Source organism: Pelobates fuscus, chromosome 8, assembly GCF_036172605.1.
Source record: "Pelobates fuscus isolate aPelFus1 chromosome 8, aPelFus1.pri, whole genome shotgun sequence".
NCBI lineage: Eukaryota > Metazoa > Chordata > Amphibia > Anura > Pelobatidae > Pelobates > Pelobates fuscus.
In genome coordinates this window covers 33,788,349-33,811,864 of record NC_086324.1, presented here as the reverse complement: position 1 = coordinate 33,811,864, position 23,516 = coordinate 33,788,349, and the positions used below count along the sequence as shown (strand labels likewise).

Genomic DNA, 23,516 nt, shown 5'->3' with positions numbered 1-23,516 from the left:
CTCCCAACTAACTATTTCCTCTTTCTTTGCTGCTCCGCAGACAGTACAGGTCAGAGTACCACTACCTCCTGTTATATATGGGTGGTTGTGGATATTTTACTGTATTTATGTTTATTACTGTATTGATTTATTTGTTTAGAGGGTATTTTTGCATCTACCTTCTTAGTGCTGCAGTGATTGATTAATTTAGCTATCTGTATTTTCTACACCTACCTGCTTAGTGCTGTAGTGATTACTTGATTGATTTATTTACTCTGTCTTCCTGCATCTACCTTCTTATGGCTGCAGGGATTTATTTGTTTAGAATGTGTTTACCTCCCTACTGCCATGATTTATTTATTTAGATTGTATTTTTCTGTCCCTACTTTTTTGCTGTAGGGATGTATTTTCTCTTATGATTTTTCAGCATTTTCCTGTTTTGGGCACCCGTCTGGGGATAGTTTTTTTTTTCTTGGGTTTGGGGGGTTCCCTTCCTCCCTCTACCTTTTCTGGGTGGCTTTGCCCCCTTCACTTTTCGTCCGCTTTCCTTTGCCGACTGCCGGGACCCCGGAGTAAGACTCCGGTGGTCCCACGTGTTGGATCCCGCCCGCCGGCTCAGTCCGCTGAGCGAGATCCTCTGCTTCCCATTTTTTGCGGCGGCCCCCGGGCATCCACTTCCCCATGACCGCGCCGTCCAGTTACCAGACTTACCACATTAGTTCCGTCGATGGCAGGCACATGTGCTGTAGCTTTGACTGGGACTCAGCTATTACTTGGGCGCATTGCACCCTCAGGCTGTCCTGGCTTTGTGCCCCATGTTGCTGGCAGGTTAGGCTACTGGGGACCATAGTGGATGATATCGATCACAGGCATGCATGGCCGTCCTAGCTGAATGGCGGGCGGACCGGTTCCCCTCGGAGGGAGAGGACGATGGGGGGGGGTGGATTATGATGACGGCCCCTAGTGACACCATGAGATGTAGAACAAAGTCCACTACAGGTGCCCCGACGACCTTGGAAGAAGAGGTCGTCTCATGAATAGCCCCTGTTCGACCCTCTATCCATTGCTCACCTGGTTTCTTTGGAATGATTTTTGCCCGATCACCTAGCACCATCGGTGCGTTTCTGGGCCCATAGACCGCTGGCTTGAGAAGCACGCAGGATAATTCAAGCGGTATTCCCAGCCAGGCTCCCAGACAAAGTAGCCGCAAACCCAGACTTAGACCCCGATGGGGCACTGCGGTTTTGCTGGTTAAGCACCTGTCTAGTATTCAGGAGATACTGAGTGCGGCCCACTGCGGTGCCTATACTATTAAGTCCGCACTGGAAAGCCGATTTGTTCTCCGCTACATGAGCGAGTTGTGCTAGCGGAACATACGAGGAAGTATAAGAGCTGTCCTTTTTTACATGGAAGTACTTCACGGAGGCTTATCTCAGCTCCAACCCGTACCTTTTATAGGGGATTGGACCCTTGACCCGGAATTTCGCACTTGCCTTCACTTTCGGATGACATCCCAGACGGGGCCCCGAGTCTGGGGTGGCAGACGACCCTATCCTAAACGCAGTTTGGACCGCTGGAGGTGCTTGGGATAAAGGGAGCCCCTCGGAGTCCCGGCAATATTCATTAGTTACTGTGAATTAGACGCGGCCCTCAAGAAACTTCTAGGGACCACGGGGCCCAGTGTTGTATAATCCTTCTCTCACCACCAATACTTCCAATTGGTATCCTTTTGAGAGAAATCCACTCTGCGTTGTGTTTTAATAGTGAATGTAATATCCCTGTGTCACCTCTTCCAAGAACTAACATATATCTTTATCCCCTTGTCCAGATAAATATATGACTAGCACTACTAAGGTATTCTATCCGATATTACAAATAAACAGCCAACACCATAGTTCTTACCAGAGAGAAATCTTTACTTAGAATCTGCCCAGTTAAATATTACAGAAGAAGAATGGTACAGAGTTATAGTTAAAATACATTCATAACACTCATACATTCCATCTATCTAATAATATCGGCTACATTGTGTATGTGCTGTGAGATGTTGTGTGCAGCATGTGTGTCTTACCAAAAACCTAATCTAATGTGATGTCAGTATCTTCTATTTTTAAAGGAATTGGTTCCCATGTTGTAAATAGCAAACTCCTCAGCTCAATTGATATGTAAATGAGATTTACTTTTCCAAGGCCCAAAGTGTTGTCTATCCTGTTATTGTATTTAAGTGTTAACTCTCCCAGCCATCCCTTTGTCTCTAACCTAAGGTGTGTTTTCCTAGATAGAGACTCCTTTGAAGACTAGTTGATATGTAAATGTGATCGGTGCCTTTCAGGTGCTGTATCTTTCCAACTATCTAAACAGAAACTCCCTTTGAAGATAATTCCTGACCTCCCATACACACAGACTTAATCAAGCACATATTAAACAGATATATATATATATAATATTTTCCCCAACACCCAGTTCTGGTAAGGTGGCCTCTATTTTCTCCCTGGTGAGATACGTATCTTGTGCATCAGTCATTTGGGCGACAATACAATCTGGTTGGGAGGAATTGAGGACATTCAGGAATACCAGAACTATCTGAAGAGATCTTTCTCGTTTTCCACGCGTTGGGACCTGGACGCGACTCTTCATCGATATAGGACATCTTGCTGTACGGTCTACCTAGACGGGCTTGCCAGACCCCCCTGCAAGGTACCTCCCGGACCGAAAGGTCAGACACTCCCTGCGTTTTCCCTTGTTTCGAGTCCCTGGATTTCGTTTTTTTTCAACCAGGGAAATATCGACCTCCTCTACATCTTAAGGAGTGGAGTCCTGGAGTGCGGATTGGATGCAAGGGGGTGACCCCTACGCTCTCCTCTGCCCGAGTTCTCGTACATATGGAATAGTTTTCTCTGGGAGGACCCGGAATCAATACTTTAGTCCACGGAGGAGGACCCATCAGGCCCCGACCAGTTCGGTTGGATGACGGACCCGTTTGCTCAGCGATGGACGCTTCCCTCCAGGAGTGTTCGACACGGAGATGCGGACGAGTCTCCTCCGTTTGTTTGGTCTCAGGACCTTTCTACAGGTGCCTCGGTCTGCTGGTACTTTGGAATTATGATCTCCGTTTCGGCAGAGTCGAACCTAGTTCCTGGATTCCCTGGACCCTTGCTCATTTGATCTTGGGGATTGTGAGACTTTGGTCTGCATGGCGACCCTGACGTAGTTTGATCTCCTAATTTTGCTACTGCTTTTACAGGGTTCTGGTATTGTTCGGTCACTTTATTACCGGGGACTGCCATATTAATTAGATTAGGTAACGCGTACGACTGTTGTCGGCGGGCCTCGCTCTGCTTAGAATTCCCTTTACGATTCCTGAGGACGGGTATTCATCTCCCCAGGGGGTACAAACTTTTTTGTCATGCTCCTATGGTGGGTTCTGTCGGGTTTTGCCCATTCACTGATTCTGGATTAATTTCAGTTAATTATACCTTGTTTTTCTTTCAGATGGGTTCTGCGGTTCGGACCTTAGTTGCCTTTCAGCCTTAGTCGGACCCGAGGGTCATATTCTTACTTTGGTAGCGCTCCCACCTTTAGGCGGTGTTCGACGTCACCATTTGTTTAAATGGTTCTTCCCTTTTTCTCGCCCTTCATGTACCGCTTTGTTGTGGTTGGCATTGGCGGGGCGTATAGGTTTTTTCGGTTCACTTCAGTGCGTAACACGGCGACTTCAGGTACCGACATGTCGGGCGTTTTTCTCCAAGACATTGTATGCTTTCCTGCCTGTTATGAGGAGCTATCTTCATAGAGTTTAGGTTGGTACGGCGGATCGTGTTTCTTTGGTCTTTGCTGTCCGAGCGTTAAAACAGCAAATATGAAGCCTCCTGTCATGCTATAAAATTGTAGATTATACTAGCTTTAGTGTAACTATAATCATAATTTTATTAATGACAGGAGGTGAATATTTCCCTCCCCGTTTCTCCCTCCCCTTGTTGTTTGTTGGTTTGACTGACTTGTTGTTTATTCACCTGGTCTCCTGGGCTAGGTTGGTTATCTGGGGGAGTTGGGGTTTATCTGGGACACGGTACCATCAGTATTTTATGATGGGGATTCAGGTTTTTTCACTATCTGGGATATTATACTGTCAGTATTTACGATGGGGATTAATGTTTTCTCAGTACATTTAATTCGCTAATCAGTGTTTTCAACTGTTTATCTCGTTTCAGTTTAATGGTTTAGCTACAGTTCTTAGATCCGACTACTCTACGGGATAAAGGTCAAGGCTTCACCCACTGGTTCCACGGTTTCAAGTTCGCATGGCATTCATCGTTATGTTTGTTTCTCCTGTTATTGTATTTGTGGTGTATTGTTCATGTACTTTATTTGTCGCAGCGTGAAAGAGGAAATAGTTAGTTGGGAGAAGCCTTTTATAGATTCCTGATTTTTTTTGTCTCTGGTGTTTTTATCTCTATGTTAATGTGCTGCTGTGGAGTTCTAGTAAAGAGAGACTTAAGCAAATATTCGCCTCCTGTCATTAATAAAATTAAGATTATAGTTACACTAAAGCTAGTATAATCTACAATTAAAAAGTACTTTCCATAATCCATTACATCATTTTAGTAACAGTTTTATTTGACAACCCCCTCCCTCCCCCGCTTTTTTTTCTACAACCTCTTCAGTTTCAAATTATTATGATAATGATCTGCATTTTTCTGCATTTTGTCTGTACAATGCTTTTATGTATAGCTAGAAAAAAAAAATACAACCCTCTTAATTAAGACAAGTTGAATTTTTCATTTATTTGTTAATTGTTTACAAAGGATCTTCCATAACAGTTTGGTTATACACCATGTTTAGGTGTGTGGTCTATGATGACCAACCTCATATAGTGTTCACCACATACTTTGAGAAGTTTTAATACTTTTTCTTTTTTTAATAGAGTTCCAATATCCAGATTCTATTTTAGTATGTCCGGTACTTTAAGCCTCAACCCTTTTTTCAAAGAAGGATTACTTCTAACAGCTGTGTCTGTCCATTTCAAGCAACGTAATTATTTTATCCAACAAGTGCACCTACTAATAATTATATTATACTACATACTATACATATTTGAAATCAAACAGGCTCTAAAGTCGGAGACAGATTTCCCATTAGCAAGAGTAGGCATCTGCCTACAGATGCATGTCCTGTAGGGGTACATGTTTTAATCTCTTATGATGTGCGTTTTTGGATGTTAAGTGGGCTGGTGTAAAGAGACAAATATTGGAAGCCTTGGCCAGTGTCCTCTGTATTCTAGTCATCTTATCCTAGCTACCAGAATTGCAGAATTAATTCTAGAGGGTCAAAGCTCCTCCAGTGTCTTTTGGTGAGGCCAGACAGGAAGTGGATGGGATAATGTCCATCTACCCACCATCAGCCTTTCACACAGGAAATGCCTTGGAGGAACAGGGACCGTGTTCAGTGATACACACTGTATAACCGGGAGTATGTAGTTTGCTGCATCCTGAAAGGGTCATTATGGGCATCCAGACCACTTCACTTTCAATGAAGTTGTCTGGGTGCAGTTGCATGATTCCCAGCTGTTCCAATTTTGGTGTGATCGTGACGATTTTTGGGTCCTGTCCCACCATCTTGTCTTAGTTTCCCGGTGTCCTGCTTTTAGAGACATCAGGGAACTGTCATCATTGCATTGGACAATTGCAGATGAGGCCATGACACCTTTATTTTAGCGCAGGAAGTTTAGAAGTGACCAGCACTGGAAAAATGTATGTAAATCATTCTTGTTTAATGTTTATGATAAATTAGACATTTCAATACAACTGGGGACAGGGGGACTTCAAAATTGGGAATACAGGTTTGTATTCCCAATACCATAGTGTTCCTTTAAAATTAGGGATATTTTCTAATACAGTCAGGTTTCTTGCTGCTTAACCATTCCCAACACAGTGGCCTCTGTTTGCAGAGAATGTGAGCATAGTGCCATTTCTGGAGTTCTAGAGACATGGACCTTGACCTTTCATCTTATGGTTTCTTATGATGTCTGCAGAACTCATTGGTGGACTTATTTTAAATCTTTTCAGCATTTACTAATCCATTTAAGTGTTACAAACTCGATCCTTGTAATTCGGTTTTAAAAATATTTGGCCTAAATATTGAAATTCACTTTCAATTTACTCTGAATCCCTACAATTCTCTCACTTTTTAGTGAATAACCCTGTATCAGTTGCCTGATCAAAGAAGATGGTGAGAAATCTTTGAAGTGTTGAATAACTTTATGATGTTTTGTTCTCCATCCTGTTCATCTTAAGACCATTTCAGCACCTTTAAACTGGAAACGAATGTAAAAAATGTCTTAAAATCCACAGTCCTAAACCCCACAGAGCCTCAAAGTGCTCGATTGGTATATCGCTAATGAAAAATGTTTTAGTAATATTATAAATCATATTTATCTTAAGACTTGGTGTTGACACTTTGGAATGTTACTTCAATTAGTAAGCATAACGTATATCTACTTAACAGTTTATATTATGGATTTTTTTTGTTTATATATGAGTATATTTCATTTTAGTGTTTACATTTTTTTTTTTTTATCAGATTGCACTTTTGAGATTTAAGCTTTTTCTTGTTATCTTTAGAATTAGATCTAAAAACCTGTAGCTATTCTTTGATAACTGACACCGTTAATATGTTCCTGGTGTGTCCTTTCTAATGTTACATATATTTTTCTTTGAAATGTTTGATGTCCTTGATCTTCAAATATCTGATCTTGGACAAAACATAAACTGATGTAGTTGTTAATGTCAAATCTATTGATCTACATTAATCTACTTTTAACATAGAGACTTTTTTTCTAGCTTTGTTTTGGATATTGCAAGTATTCTATCAGTATAAAAAAATGGAATTTAAAGAATACCTTTTCATATGAATGCAGATACTATAGTTTAATGCCACATGAGGCATACTATCCATTTACAGGACTCCACCAACTTTGTTTCTTATCCCGTCTCTTCATCTACAACCAGCAAGTCAAATGATGAGATGTTTCTGTTCATAATTTTGTCATCTCACAACCTTGTCATACAAACATGCTATATCAAACTATCTTTATTTTTATAGACCTTAACATTGCCCTATTCACCCCTTGGTTTTTTTTTCTACAAACAAAAGCTTGTTCTATTTAAAGATGATTTTTAATTCTACATGAAACATTAGCTTGATGAAGCAGTTTGTGTGTACACCATACCCCAGCAGTTTCACTGTTAAATTCTCAGACATTTAGGAGTTAAATCACTTTATTTACACAGCCCTAGCCACAACTCCTTGCATGTGACTTACACAGCCTTCCTAAGCACATCCTGTAAAGTGAGAGCTAGTATTTACACTTCTTTTATTGCACAATCTGTTTCATTTATAATGTACCTCATGCATTGTTAATAGATTGCACGCCTCCAATGATCTTGGTAATACACAAAGTTAAGGGTACTTGCCTCATGGACAAATTGACTGCTGTGGATAGGTGGTCCTCTTGAAAATTTGAAAAGGTTTGGGAACCTTGGCTTTCTAATCTGAATGTTTAGAAAAGGAAAGAGTCATAGGCGTGCGCACGGGGTGTGCCTGGGCACACCCTAATCCCTGTGGCAAACCTATGGATTGAGACCGGTCGGCTCATGTAGAGCCGGCGGTATCCGAGCACCAGCTCTGCTCTAAGCCTCCATGGGCCGGTGTGGAGATCAAAGATCTCCCGCACCGACCCAAAGGAAGGGAGGCAGGAGAGGACCCGGGGAGCTCTAGCCAGCAGCTCTTCCGAGTTCCTCTTGCGAGGTTGGAGCGTTGCCGCGGCCCAGCATGCTAGAGTTCACTCTCCACTGGACCACCAGGGATGGCAGCAGCACGGTCCCCCCTCCCTACATACGGTAAGTCTAAATGGTCCCCACACAATCACCCAAACATACAGCACACAAACTGCACCCACACACACACAGCATCTACACACATACAGCGCACTCACACACACAGCACTCACACACACAGCACCCACACACTTACAGCACCCACACATACAGCACCCACACACATACAACACCCACACACATACAGCACTCACACACCGCATCTACACACATACAGCATACAGCACCCACACACACACAGAACACAAACAACAAACATACAGCACCCGCACACATACAGCACCCTCACAAACGCGCACACACAGCACCCTCACACACAGCACAAACACCCTCACCCACATAGCACACTACCAGCACCCTCACACACAGCACCCTTACACACACACACACACACACACACAGCACTCTTACACACACCGCACGCTAACACCACCCTCACACAGCGCACACACACACACAGCTGTGTGTGTGTGTATATATATATACGCGGCGTGTGTTTGTGCTTTAGGGTGCACATCCTCATGCAATAGGCTGCGCACGTCTATGGGAAGAGCTTTGGGGTTGCAGTTGGCTCCAGCACCTTGACGGATCCCACCCTCTCTATTGGAGTTGAGTTGTGTCACCCTTCCTAGGAGAATGCCTCATGTAGTGAGTGATCTTCCCACAACACCCAACTTTTGCTACCCTTCGATTACTCCTTCTTCTTCTACTATTTTTCTTCTCTCTTTTCCTTCTCTCTTTCACGGATTCTTCCAACTTCTCTTTCTTCTGGCTCTTCCCTTTCACCCCTTTGCGAGATCTCGACGAAGGAGGCTATAGACACACAGCTTCAATGTTAGCCATCCTAGCCATGAGAAGCAAAGGTTACAGATATAGTAGACCCTCAATGAAGGTTTATCAACCAGGCCTTTGTCACTCGTTTTTGGGTTGTTTTTTTTTTACTAGGGTATTTCTATATGTTTTATATATAATATGAATACTCATTGACGGGTTGTTTCCCTAGCTAAGTTGTGTGAGTAATTACTGTATCTAACCTGCATGGGGTGCTGTGACACCTATTAACACGCGTTCACTTTACATGCGCATTTCGTTGAACCGATGTAATGACTAGTCAATGCAAAAATAAATCATCTAAATAAAAAAAGTTCAATTTACAATTTGGAAATTTCTACATATTAAGGTCCTTCTCATTTCACAGTTTATTTCAAACGACCAGTGTTATTACTGAGCAAAATATCCATAACATCAGACTTGCTAAGCACACATGAACAGCGCCCAGGGTCTTCTTATGAAGTATATATTTTTTTCAGTAAAATCTACGTAAGTCCCAATTAAAGTGTGAAACCAATTAAGCTGTCTGGATGCTACTCACTGGTAGTTCATCACCCAGGGTTTGTCCGTATCTACAGTTGGTACAGAATTTGGCCATTTTCTAAATCCTTCACTGAGTGTGGCTTGAGAACAAAGTCGGGAGACCCTAATATAGAGTATGAGACCGATTCCCAGGTTTAGAGTAGAAAGGTAGGCTTGCATCATTCATTGTAGTAGAAGTTTCTGAGAATTGTCTTTTGGAGATGTTGGAGTATTTTTGGAAGTAGAAGGATTTGAGCACCATAGGATTGTTTGCAAACGTGAAACGTGAGGTAATGAATCGCATGTCTTTATAGTGTCTTGGAACAAAAAATGTCAAACTCTCAGGGGAGCCGAAACGTTGTCTAGATTTTTGTACTCCACAGTAAAGTCGACTACTTGGTGTGCCCAAACCTACTTTTTTGTTTCACTGGATTTGTCTGGGTTGGACTGTTTTTGAGCACCCTAGTGGGAGTACTCCCTGAAAAAGTGTGCGTGGAAGGTCCTCTGAAAATTCTACAAGTTTAGAGTGCCTTGGGTCAGGATCTGGTAACTGGTGATGTATTAAGCCAGGTTTGAATAAGATTCAATTAATAATTGTTCTAGAGAAATCCCACGACCTAGGCTTATTTGCTCACAGGTTATGCATTCCAGTGAGTGAGCTTTCTGTAGATCAGTCTATCTGTCTATCTACAGATCTAAATATCTATATATGACTGCCTGTAGATCTGTGTATTTATAGATCTGTGTATCTATAAATGATCTGTCTCTATATCTAGTTGTCTATCTACAGGTCTTGTTGAGTGACAGCTCTCTAATACAGACTTATTTTTGTTTGTTTGTTTTTTTACTTCTTAATTACTTTTAGCAACTTGATGATTTGATTTATTTTGTATTTATTTTTTTCATACATTAATTACCAACCATCTTTACTTTCTTGATTTGCATGGCATATTATTTGCCTACAATAATTTTCAATTATTTTTGAAATCATAAACCTAATTCATTTTATTTTCTACAGACGACAAGGATGATGCTGATAGTGACACCCGGAGAACATACACGTTGGAAGACTATTTTGGTGATGGTCTCCGATATAGATCATTTAGTGCACAGTGGGTTTCAGGTACTTTACTTTTATTTTTTTAAGTTCTTAAAAGAAACCTTGCATTTTGAAAAATTGTTTTAATTTGGATATTTGTTTAAATAGTAATTTTTATTATTTTTATCTTTTCAAAGCATGCTATTACAAATGTTACCAAGTGAATGGTCATTTGCAAAAAGTAAAAATGGGTTTATGAATGAGCTTTTTTGTAATCGGTTTATATATCTCGATAAAAGGAATGTTACTGTAAAGGACTGTGGAGCTTAGGAATTTGGCCTCTGTCCCATATAGGTCAGCAGGTCAAAATGACCTTCAGCGGAATTGTTTTTTGCTCCATAATGTTGACCTTTTTATATTTAAAATTAAGGATCAAAACTAGAAGCTTTGCAAGTTACCCTTATCTTGATATAAATTAAGAAGTTTGTAGAATGTTGTGGTAGGAAACTCCAGTCTTTGGAACTGTTTTGGTCCAACACGTTTCAGTCTCTCCTCCTTATTCCTAAATCCTTATTTAACTTCATGGGCACATCTTAAGGAGATAAGAAACACTCTACAGATGATACCAGCCATCATCATAGAACAAGAGTCCTAATATAATGTGGTAAACATATGTAGTTCCTTGTGGAACTAGCTTTGCAGCTGGGCTATGACTGTTCGCAATGTGGGATGAGATGTCCTCTTAACCCATCGCCATTGATGGTAAACCTTTAGTATTCAAGCTGTTGTAGACTGCATATCCCATGATGCTCTGCCAGACTTTTTGTAGTCCACAAAAAGTAAACTGTTATCAGCAAGAAAGAGAGAACCGCATATCCCATGATGCTCTGCCAGACTGGAAAATGTACTCCACATAAGTAAATTGTTATGGGCAAGAAAGCAAGAGCAGTCGTCATATCTCCTGTAGCAAAATGCCACTTTTAATACTGGTTTTGGGTTTATTTCTTACAAGTACTTTGGGCAGTGCTTATATTATATTATGTTGCAATAATTACAGCGTAATTAATTTTCACCTCTGTTCTTTTTAGAAAATGAGTATGTATATCGAAAAGAAAACAACTTGCTTCTATTCAATGTCGACTCTAAAGCAACAACAGAAATTCTATCAAACACCACAATAGTATGTTGTATTTCTACTGTATAATTAACACTATATAATAATCTTTTAAATTTTTTTTTTGTTGCAATATCCGTTTGATATTCAATTGGCACACATGATAAAATGATTCAGATTTATTTATTCTTTCTTGACAGGAAAGCACCAATGCATCATTCTACTTACTGTCTCCAGATAGGAAATATGCTTTACTTCAGGACAATTATGTAAAGGTATGAGAACATCTAGTTTTAGAATCAGAGAATTTTGCAGAGATGCCTTCATTCTCATTATCCTCGGTCAGCTAGCAGTCTACTGCGGCACTTTGTGATTGGTGTAACTGTACATGAAAATATCCAGGATTGAAATCTTAACATTTTTTCCTTTAGTAAAATTGAAATACAAAAGTTATCACTCGCATAGCATTGATTAGGGGTCTGCAACCTTTTTTCCACGAGGTCCGGATACCAAGTCTACAAATGGAGGGAGGGCTGCCTTTGCCTATATAGCTAAATAATGAAGATCATAATAGTAGATGGCTCCCTAACTCGGAGCTATTAAAACATACACATTCATTCACATTCTATTACATTTAAAATAAATGTTATATTTTTTTTGTGATCCACGTTAAACTCTCTACCTGTGCTTGGGAGGGCTGGATTGAATCTTCTCTCTGGGGTTTAATGGAGTTGCTATGATCCTTGAGCTCTTCCTGCAAAGCTCCCACTTTGACCTTGTAGTAATGCTGGAGCAATGTTGTATCCCAGTTGCAAGCACCTATATAGGGCATGCAAGAGATCTATGCAGGAGGTGCACAGTTAGTATAGAGCTCCCTTCCTACCTCTCCTCCTCTGACCACTATATTTGGGCAGAGTACGCATTTACTGAGCTGGTAGGCAAATGCCTAGTAAAAACCCAAAAAAGCACAGCACAGTTTTTTGTATTCCTCTTCTGGAGTGCCCAAAAGGCGGCTGCCTGGGTGAGGATATGCTCATGTTGCACCTGCTTGAAGGCAGATGCCCATGATTTTTTTCATGGAAATTGGCAAGCCTGAAAATTGCAGTGGTCATGCCTGGCATACATGAGTGTATTTTGCACACAAGGCCCTTTAACGCCTTGAACATAGTCAGTACTCTCTTTTTACATGTTCATTCTTCTGTTTAAGAACATTCTGTACCTTGTTCCTGCAACTGTCACTGACATTAAAGCACTTGTTTTTTTGTGTGTGTGTTTTTTTGTTAGTTTATTAATCTACATCTGGCATTTAAGTATTGGAGACTGTGTAGAAAAATGTAACTGTAGACATACCCATGCCTCTTGTCATGTCTCCTTACTTGTTCCAGCAGCCATGTCTTTCATTCAGTGTTTAGAACTGAGCGAAAGCATGGCGTTCAGCTAGATTTATTATACTTTGCAGCCACCACCTCCATTGAAGCACTGCATTCCCACTGTAGTTTTTGATGAAGCCTAAATATATATAAAAAAAACTAAGTGTTCTGTCCTGATGCCCTCACCTGTTTTAAGATGAGCGTTGCCTCTTTACCATGTAAATTTCAAGCAGAGCCTCGATGATTCCTCCTCCTTCATTCTCTCCTTGCTATCTAACAGACATTGGTTGTTGGCTTTTTTGTTTTTCTGTTTTTGTTTTGTTGTTCTATATATCTAATGATCTTGATGGCACAAAGAATGGAAGGTGACCTCAGCGATAGGTATGACTTTTACAACTTCTCAACTACGGATTCAGACAATTTATCAACTACGGGCTCTCCATGTGACTGCAAATGTTCTGGTTTTCCTTTTTAGATTTATTTTGACATGTTTTTTAATCTTTATGTGGTAATTGAATTTTTTATTTGTTGAGGGAGTGAGAATTGTACTTCATGATGTTCTTGCAAGACCTTCAAATCACAAACTAGATTTTCTTTGGGAATGTAGGTGGCATCTGAGATTTAAATCTCATCCTGATCAAATAATCTTACAAACCAATAAGTGAATTAACCAGTACTATGGAAAAAAAAAACAGAATTGGCAGAAATCAGCCAATATCTGCTGGCTATATGGAAAGAAGAGAGATGGAGGACCTATGTGCTCTGCCTCTGACATATCAATGAATCAAAGCACATACGTTTTTAAAAGATTAGGCATCCATATCGAAGAAAACCGCTATATATCTGCCATACAGCAATGTAAGCACTACATATAAACCAAAAAAGTTACCTTAAATTTGCTGTCACATAATGGTGGCCTCTGTTGTACATTTCAATTTTACTTTGTGTGTTTTTCTTTTTTAGATATGGAGACATTCATATGAAGCTTCATACTATATTTTTGATATTGAGAAAAGGTAAGTTGTTTTATTCATTCTTTATAGCATATTATAGGAGAAGACACATTTTATAGTGAGTTTGAAAATTTAGACCTGCATGGCTGATTTTGGAGTATTTTTTGTCTATTTTTGTATTATTGTAATATTCACTTTAAAATCCCATAAATTAGTATGTTATTGAACAACCCTGCTTACTTTTATTATTTAAATATTCTTTATTAAAAATGTTCTCGTCTTACAAAAGAAAAATACCTTATATTACAAATTTTTTAAAGTGCATATTTTACTCATACTTTACATAAGTGCCAGTACTGTATCAAGAAAATTCTTTCTTATCATTTTACTCCTGTCTGAAGAATTGTTTCTCCAACTTGTACTCCGTTCCATCTTTAATTGGAATGTTCGATTTTTTTTTTACCCATTGAGTGTAGTTGATTTCTATAGGTCTTTTCCAGTTTCTTGCTATAAGAATCTTCACGGCCAGGAAGCCATGTGTAACCAAATAGTATTGAGATCCTGTTAGGTCTGGCCAGCCCAAATGTAATAATGCTGTCTTATCAATTTTAATCTCATCGATAAAACATAAAGTTTTATAGACGTTGTAACGGATCACCTGGCAACCGGGCTGGGTACCTCCGTTCAAGGATGCTCCTAGCGCTTCCTGAGGGCTCCAAACACTCCACCAGAGACCATAATCACCACAGACCCCACGAACTGCCACAGCTTGGTTGGGGTCTCGCCGTCTCCTACCCACCCTGGACCTACAACAAGGCTCCAGGTTCCAGTGGGTGAACCTCTCTTTCCCCCAGAGAGTGAAGCAGGAACAAGCTCTTAAAAGAGCTTAGTGATTATCCAAGCGAGTATGAAGAGCATAGTAATCTCACAAATACAGTTTGATCGCCATGGGGTTAAACAATAGCAAGGGCTGATGAGAGATTGAGGAGGGACAAAGCAGCCAGTTTCAACTGGTCTGGCAGTGTCCCTGGGACAAAGCCCTGTTGGAGAACAATAGGACAGGAAAAAAGGGAGGGGAAGAGGCAAATTTTCCCATGGAATTGAAGGGGCAGAAAAGTGTTTTAAAAATCCAATAAGCCCAAATAGAATTTATAAATGGAAATAAACCCCAGGGGCCATAACCATAATGCAGGAGGCTGCGAAGCAGGCCCCTCCAAAAACTCATGGGGAGTTTGTCACAGACGTGATCCCATAACTTTTTGATTTTTGTACAACTCCACCATGTATGAAGATAACTTCTGGCCACCTTCAAGCATTTCCAACACACATTGGGAGTACTAGGGTAGATTTTATTTAGTCTGGTTGGAACAAAGTACCACCTATTACATACTTTGTAGAAGGTTTCAATCAATATAATATTATGGACATTCTTCTTTATTCTGCTAGTGTTTCCCCCAGACACAAACCTCAATATTAATATTACACTCAGTTTCCCATTTTCTTTAAATATTTTGGTAGAGTGGTTTGAGACATTGATTGGATCAGCGCATAACATTTTCATAAGAGTTTTGGGGTCTTCCTCAATTTGAAAATTTGTTTCATATGCATATATATCATTTTTACTTTTCCCCTCTTCAAAATTGTTTGAAATTAGTGATTTAACTCTTAGGTAATTCAATATTTTGATAAATTATATTCAAGCACTAGAAATGCAAAAGTTTTCATTCTTCCCTCCTTCATTATATTATTTAAATCTTTAATATTCTTTTCCCTCCAAAGATCTAACTTTAGATCATCTGTAAGAGATTCCAATGTCTCCAACTCCATGAAGCCATATATTTTTTCATTATTTTTCATCCTTTCTTCTTAATTTGAACCATATTGGAAAGATGTGAGATAAGATCCTATGTTTTACTTTCAATATTAGATATCATTTATCCTGCCAAACGAGTTTATTTATATCACTATTATTCAATGACTGCGTTTCCAATATAAACCAGCCTGTTTCTCTCACTTCTTTTTTAGTTCAAATCTAAATATGGTGTATTATACTGACCTCGTAGTGTTCTTTGTCATTGCGGAAATTCATGCCACCTTGACCCGGGCTATTTGTCAACTGGTCCAAGTTGATACAGGGTCTCTTCCCTCTCCACACAAAGTTTCTAAAACTTCTCTGAATAATCTCTAACCAGCTGTCTGGTATCTTTAGTGGAGTTATTTTTAAAACAAAATAAGTCCACTTGTGGAGTATGTAGGCATTAATAATATTAATTCTTCCTAACCAACTCATAACAAAGTATTCCATTTTTTTAAAGTTAGGTTTGTTGATCTTATCAGTTTAAAAACATTATCTTCTACAATTCTGTCTGTTTTGTCAAAAATCATAACACCTAAGTATTTTAAAACTCCCTTTAGCCTCTCACAAGCCATACATATCCAATATATTTTTTTTTAATATCAGTATCACAGTTTTTGAACATAACCACTGATTTATCTATATTTATCTTGTAATTGGATATCTCCCTGCACTTAGCTCATTCCTTAGATGAGCAACGGAAACAATAGGATCGATCAGGATCACTATGGTATCCTCAGCATACATACACATCCTCAGGTTTTTTTTAAGGCTACTTTTCATTCTCTCTTGTACCTCGGTAACCATCTTGTACTGGAATTCCATTTTTTTTCATAATTTTTCTTCCATCTCAGTTATTTTTGTACCAATTTTCTTCCATTTATGTTTTAGTTGGCATGTACTAATGTTGATCTCCCTTTTAAAAGTTTTTTTGATTTTCCAAATGAGTTTTTTGATAAATTCTTGCAAATTTCTCCTATCCTCCATAAGAGATTCTTCTAGTAACGAGTTATCTCCACTTTGTTTGTTTTGAGGAGAGAAAAAGGATGATACTCCTTTATCTAGTGTATCTTTTTTTTAAGTTCTTTTTTAATTGGGGTCTTTGCAGTAGCCATTTATTTCACTGCTTAGTTTGATAGCCCCTTTTTGTTATTTCTTTGTGTTTCTCTCTACCTTCTAATTCAATCGCTCTTATGCAGTTCCTATCGTGAACTTTTATTATTTTCTTCACCCACAGCTTCTTGATAATATGAATATTTTAAAATCTTTATCTATATTTTAATTTGCTTTTAGGTTGATTGTTTTTTGTTTTTTAAATTATATTACAAATTTATAGTAAATTGGAACGGCATTAAGAGCTTTTTGTGAGGAGGTAATTTGGGGCTTTCTCACGTTTTTTTTTTTTTTTTTCTGGTAATCATATCATCCTCCACTTTACTTTTCTCTCCACAACTCACAGAATGTTTTGGGAGATTATAGTTCAAGTATAAATACGGATTATTGGCAGATATTACTTTACAGTCCCAAGTTACTAGCTTTTAAACACATGTGGGTTTAATGTTATTACTTTTGTTTACAGTCTTCAAACTTTTTTTCGCCATGGGATAGCTTCCAATATTTTAAGTTTTTATCTGTGCAAATCTCCTCCGTCTCGCCTTCTTTACTTATTCAGGTGGGGATTATCTGTCTCCTATTATCCTGCAGAGAGCTTCTTGTTGTGGGCTAAGATCTCTTGCCATGATCCACTCAGACTCAGACGCCACTACCTCGTGGTTGCATTCAGCCGCCGGTCCATCAACTCCCTAGGCCCCACCTCTAGATGCGTGGTCACGTCGTCATGTCATCCCCCAACCCTGATTTACTTTTAATAGAATTGGAGGCCATCACAAGTTCATTTTCAAAAGCAAATAAAAACAATAAGTGTTACCCCAAAATGTGTACTGCGATGCATAGTTTAAGATTTATGTATACTTGCACTCAAGAGTTAATAGTGGTCAAGTGTAGAACAACAGTAGAAGTTAGATGATCAGCATTGATTACGGTGTAATCCTGTTTGACTTTCACATGTGTTGCCTTTGCTCTAAATGATGAACCATATTGTTTATGGCAACCCTGTACATACAGGGATATAATTACTAATTAGTGGGGTAATGCTGCTTGATCCAAGGAGACATCTGACTGCTATTTTGGGGTCAAGAAGGAATTTTTTCCTAGTTTGTGGCAAAATTGGAAGCGCTTCAGACTAGGTTTTTTGCAAAAACATATGTGAGGAAGGCTGAACTTGATGGACGCAAGTCTCTTTTCAGCTATGTAACTATGTATGACCTATCTTTATCATACCACAATGGAAAGTCTCCAAAAAGAATTAATGGTACAGAAAAGATATTGGTTGATGAAACCCCTTTTGTGACTTTAAGCTAAAAGTGGATATCTGTCCTTTCGTTTCTCTCCCCGCTCTTGTTGGTTTCCAAATGGAGTGTATTTCTGGGACAAATTACTTCCGTTTTCAGCTGTATGGCAAGCTCATGTGTATTTTTGATTTTTTTGACAATCTCATTAAGAAAATAATTTCCAACCACCAACTAAGACAATTCTAAGAAGATTGGTTTCAATGTTATTAAGGTTATTTTCTTCTTAATCACATGTAACAATGTGGATTTTCCTCATGTTTCCCTGAGTAAAGAGTGAAACGGGTTGCAGTGATGTGATATCTTTGATTTTGGTGGAGTCCTTAAGAAATGCTTTATTGAATGTTAAATGACACTTTATTATGTCATGGTTACAATGAGTGCGTCTAATTGGGGCACTTACATAAGTTATTTTGTATTTTATGATAAACCTCTCCATAAAATGAGTGTCATAGACAGTTATTTATATGTTCCACCTGAAACGCAAATGCAAGGGACAATAAACCGTTACCAGGTAGAATTTACAATTCTTATAAACTGGTTTATCACACACACATAAATTTCTCTAGAATATTTTCTGTGCAAGATCAGCTTAATACTGATGACAATCTTACATGCGCTTGTTTGTATTTAGCACAGTGTCTGTTTTAATTGCTTTTTCTTGTTTTTATTTTAGAGCACTTGTAACAAATAATGAACTTCCTCACAACATTCAGTACATAACCTGGTCTCCAGTTGGCCATAAACTGGTAAGATAATCCAAATGTACACAATTGGAGCACTAATGCCTTTTATATTAATGCACAGCATTATGGTATATTGCAGCATTTAGTGGTCATTTTATCATTTCACTAAATCGTTTATCTAAGTAGGCAAACCTACGCAGGTCATAATGACACAACAGACAACCGTTTAACTGCAATACAAAGAACAAGTATAATTTGCACATAATGTTTGTATTAAATGTACTTAAAAGCATTTACTCTAGTAGTATAATCGTCAATGCATTTAGCATGCCCTCTGTTATGCAGGAAAGGGTTATTGCTCTTCAAATCCTTCCCACCTAAAATCCAGGCGCATAAACACACAGATGGATGCAACCTTTTGTTCTTAATTCACCACTTTTCAGATGTTTTTATTTTTGTTTTTATATTGGAAAGTTACTAGCTTTTTTTTTCCCTACGAAAACCAGATTCACATGAGTCCTTAATTAAATACTTAGCACATGAAAATCTTACTCTCACAACACCCAACATCACCCATAGAGTAGTTTCTTAGTCCTCAAAGAATTACAGAAATAAATTCAGATTCTTCAAATACCCCATCCTTCCCAAGATTAATGGGAGTCACATTCTAACACTCCCATGCATTAGTCACTATTTATCACTGACCACGTTAATTCTCACTCCTTATTGGTAGAGAACGTCCAAGTGTCCCTCTCCCCAGTACCTCTTACAGCATGTCAGTGAATTGATGGTAGAAGCATGGAAATTTGAGGATTGTGACTCCTATCAAGAGAGCTTAATCAACCTGGAATATCTATGTCCCAGGGCTTCATGAAGGAACAAACTGTGTGTGTGTGTGTGTCTCTGTCTCTTGCAGTCACGCTCACTCTCTGTCATTATCTTCTGCTTCATTCCTGCTTGGACTGTACTGGTGTGAAACATTCTTCAATAAAAAATGTTGTTCTATTGGAAAATTCCATTTTAAGATCCAACTTAGTTCTGTTTATTTCATGTGGTGCCATAACGCTGTTACAATGATTCACACATATGCTTTCAGGCATATGTTTGGAAGAATAATATTTACATTAAAGAAACACCGGAGGGTCCAATCATACCTATAACTACTGATGGAGAGTACAACAAAATTTTGAATGGAATACCAGACTGGGTTTATGAAGGTAAATCTTAATGAGAATGAAAACCTCATCAATTTTATTATAACCTGTAACAATTAGTCTCAATATTTTAATTCCACCTGAGCCAGTCATATTGTTTGTTTACCTTTACTGAGCAAACTTTGCAGTGCTACAGGAACACATGGGTGCTCAGTATTTTATGTCCAAGTTAATTTACAAGGTTTTTAGAAGTTAAAACCCTGTTGTGTTGATGCACAAAAAGACCTCTGTCTATCGACAAAAATGATTCCACGTAATTTTCAAGGACCGATTTGTGAGGCTTGTAGTTAAAGTGTGAAGTATCGCACATACCGGGTTAGTTACTAATAGGGTTATTTGCTAAACTGAGAATTCACAGTGAATTCAACTTGAACTTTAAATTTAAGGCCATAATAATTGAACTAAAAGCATAGCTGACTTGGAAAATGTCAAAAGTGAATTTGAAATTTAAGGTTAATGCAGCTGAATTGGAAAAAAATTTCAAGTCCGCCATGTTTCCGGTTTGGCTATTTTTTGACCAATTATTGAATTCTGACAATTCTCCCTTTAGTGAATAATTATACAGAAACATGTGCTGTGTTGCCTATTAATAAATCAAATGTATAGGCAAAGGTTAAGCAGGACTAAGACATATATGATGATGGGTGGGCTTTGATCTTATTTTTGCAGATTACTGCAATAATTCTTATCTGCCTCTATGTATGAAAATATAAACACATTCTAGGGAGCAGAATTCACATTAGTGACTGGGAGATGGACAAAATATTGCTTTGGTTACTACAATCCTCAACAAATCAATCATAATATGTAGCAATTAAGAAACCTGTAAAACACCCAAATTAACTAAATGACGCGTATGTTATAGTTTAACAGGAACCTTATATGCATGAATGAACAGAATTCAAATTGTTACATATGATTGTAAAAGATTATTATAAACTTCTTCTAGGAGTTTCCTTTTCTTAGCTTGATAACTTTCCATTGAGCTTCAAACAGCAATACAACAACAACATAAATATTGTAACAAATCTTTTTCTTTCTTTTCATCTGCAGAGGAAATGTTTTCCACAAATTTTGCTCTTTGGTGGTCCCCGAATGCCAAGTATTTGTCCTATGTTCAGTTTAATGACAGTGAGGTACCAGTAATGGAATACTCATTTTATGGTGCGGAATCTGAACAGTACCCACAGACCATTCATATTCCGTATCCTAAGGTTTGTTGAGAAATTGAAATAATTCTTTGCTATTTTAATGAATGTCAGATTTATTTTAACCTGTGTATTTTTTAGTCATTGATTTTTTTTTTTTTTTTTTTTTTTAAAGAATAAATTGTCAGGAATTCAAAGTGAATTACAAACTTTAGTGGCGATCATACATAAATGTTCCCTAGAATTGCACCATCATTGTAAAACATCAACAAAGTATATCATGTGATGATTCGGATATCCTTGAACATCCGGTGATTTCTGTGACTGGAGCATGGTAGGCACCACTGGATGCCCATATCTGTGCTACTTTGGTCAAATAATTTATGCTCCTATCACTATTTGAAACAATCAGTCTCCCAAAGCACTTATTTTGTGTGTTTTATGTCCAAGGCAGGAGCTAAAAATCCCACCGTAAGACTGTTTGTGGTGCATGCAGAGTCTCTGCAAAACATAAGTCAAAAGGAGATCCTTGCACCGGCGGAAATGAGACCTAGGTATGGAAGATTTACGAGTGCTTTTAAAATGCATGACTTATTAATTTGGCTGTGGAAAAATGCATCTATATTATTTAATTTGCATAATAGAATACATAATCTGGAACCTTCATTTATGGCAAAGTAATTCCATCAAGTGGTTATAGAGGTCTCAAAACCAATCACAAGACTGACTTGGATGATTTACGAATGTCTCCAAAACCCTAACATTGTGTTAAGTTCCCTTTTTTTACATACATTTTACTATTGTGCATCTCTCTCATTGTCTAGGTCCAGAGTTGCTTTAATCTTAGGGTAACACATATAATGCATGTCTTTGTCAGCCTGTGATCAAAACATAAAGTAAATAACAATGGTATGAGAGAGCACTAACTTTTATTTTATTTTTATCACAGAATAAACAAACAAAGATGTTCAGCACTCCTTATTGAGAAAGGATGATATCCCTTTATTGACAATAAAGGGATATATATATATATATATATATATATATATATATTCACAATAAGGAGTGCTGAACAACTTTTTTTAGTTTATTCTTAAAACATATTGTAAGATACAATAATCAGACATCATGAGATACACATTTGAAAATGCTTGTGTTAATAGATGAGATATTTGGATGTATTGCTCCCTCTAGTGTGTTAACCAATAAATGCAATTCAGGAACTTGGCTTCTTCTATAGTGTTAATAGCAATAACTTGCTCAGCTAGTATTAAGTATTTTGTCATTATCCATTTATCTATATACACAACACATTTATTGCATAGGTTTACTAAAATTGAAAGCATTCAATTTCCAAAAAGAAAAAAAAAATTGTTACAGTTTAAGTTTCCAGTGACTAAGTAGTGTAAACCTATGCGAACCCTTTTGATGATTTTACACACATATATTCTTTAGTGCTCGTAACGTGACTGAGAAGATCATGAATTGATACATGGTGTTACACGGTGCTCTGCCTACTAGACGTATAAACTACCCATCATCTCACAGACCACAAGATTGCTCAGAATCAGGGTTCTATATTTGATTGTGTTATTAACTTATGTCTACAGCTCATTGGGTGAGGGAACAGAGGACTGCTATAAATAATGCATTAATAAAATGGTTACCAATTTCTCCATTTCAGCCCATAGAATGGATTGAATGGGGGAGGATTGAGGGAATATTCGTGGACGTAATAATAATCCTTACTTCCGAATATGCTTGTGGATCAAGTTTAGTATAATTATACCTGTTTCAAGTAACACTCAAACACTGTACATGAAATTAACGCCATGTTCATTTGATTATCTCAGTGATCACTATATAAGTACATTGACATGGGTGACAGACCAAAAAGTGGCAATTCAATGGCTGCGGAGAATCCAGAACGTGTCCATACTTACTGTATGTAATGTGGCAGAAGCGACACAGATTTGGAGCTGTCCACTGGTATGTTCAATGTTTCTTAAACTCCGCATGATGTATAATGCTATATTGACCCGAAAAGCAGGTGCTACAAAGTTGTTAAATTTTCTTTTTATTAATTTTCATAATACAGTTGGCGGTTCAGTGATTTAAGGATGACAGACAAACTAGAACCAAAGCATTATTACTATTTATAAAAAGCAAATGTTTGGCATTTAACGTCTACATACAGTATCTGTTCCAACAGTTATCTGTACTATGCAGGGCAAAGCATGCTGCAGTAGCTATGTCGAAGTGCTTTGTGGATAACATTTGCTTATGTATGGACAAATTATTATTATTACTATTTTTTTTTTTATATTTAAGATTTTTATTTTCAATAAAAGATGAGTTGAGAATACAGAAAGGAAAAAAATACTTTTGCCAGCTACATAACATTATATGCTCATTAAATTACATAACATTATACGCTAATCTGGAGAGGTCTTAAGCTCTGATATGGATAACACAGTCAAGGTATCAAGTGTAGCTTAAGCT

General features: G+C 38.1%; 1 protein-coding gene across 1 annotated transcript in view; it reads left to right on the top strand.

The window, feature by feature from the left end:
* The window catches only part of DPP4 (dipeptidyl peptidase 4), a 72,279-nt gene that overhangs the window by 28,338 nt on the left and 20,425 nt on the right, over positions 1-23,516 (top strand). Inside the window, exons 4-12 of the mRNA XM_063428616.1 lie at positions 10,246-10,350; positions 11,355-11,446; positions 11,581-11,655; positions 13,714-13,766; positions 18,643-18,715; positions 19,749-19,869; positions 20,920-21,080; positions 21,465-21,568; positions 22,868-23,003. Of these exons, the coding sequence (XP_063284686.1) occupies positions 10,246-10,350; positions 11,355-11,446; positions 11,581-11,655; positions 13,714-13,766; positions 18,643-18,715; positions 19,749-19,869; positions 20,920-21,080; positions 21,465-21,568; positions 22,868-23,003 (920 nt within the window). The remainder of the gene's footprint in view (positions 1-10,245; positions 10,351-11,354; positions 11,447-11,580; positions 11,656-13,713; positions 13,767-18,642; positions 18,716-19,748; positions 19,870-20,919; positions 21,081-21,464; positions 21,569-22,867; positions 23,004-23,516) is intronic.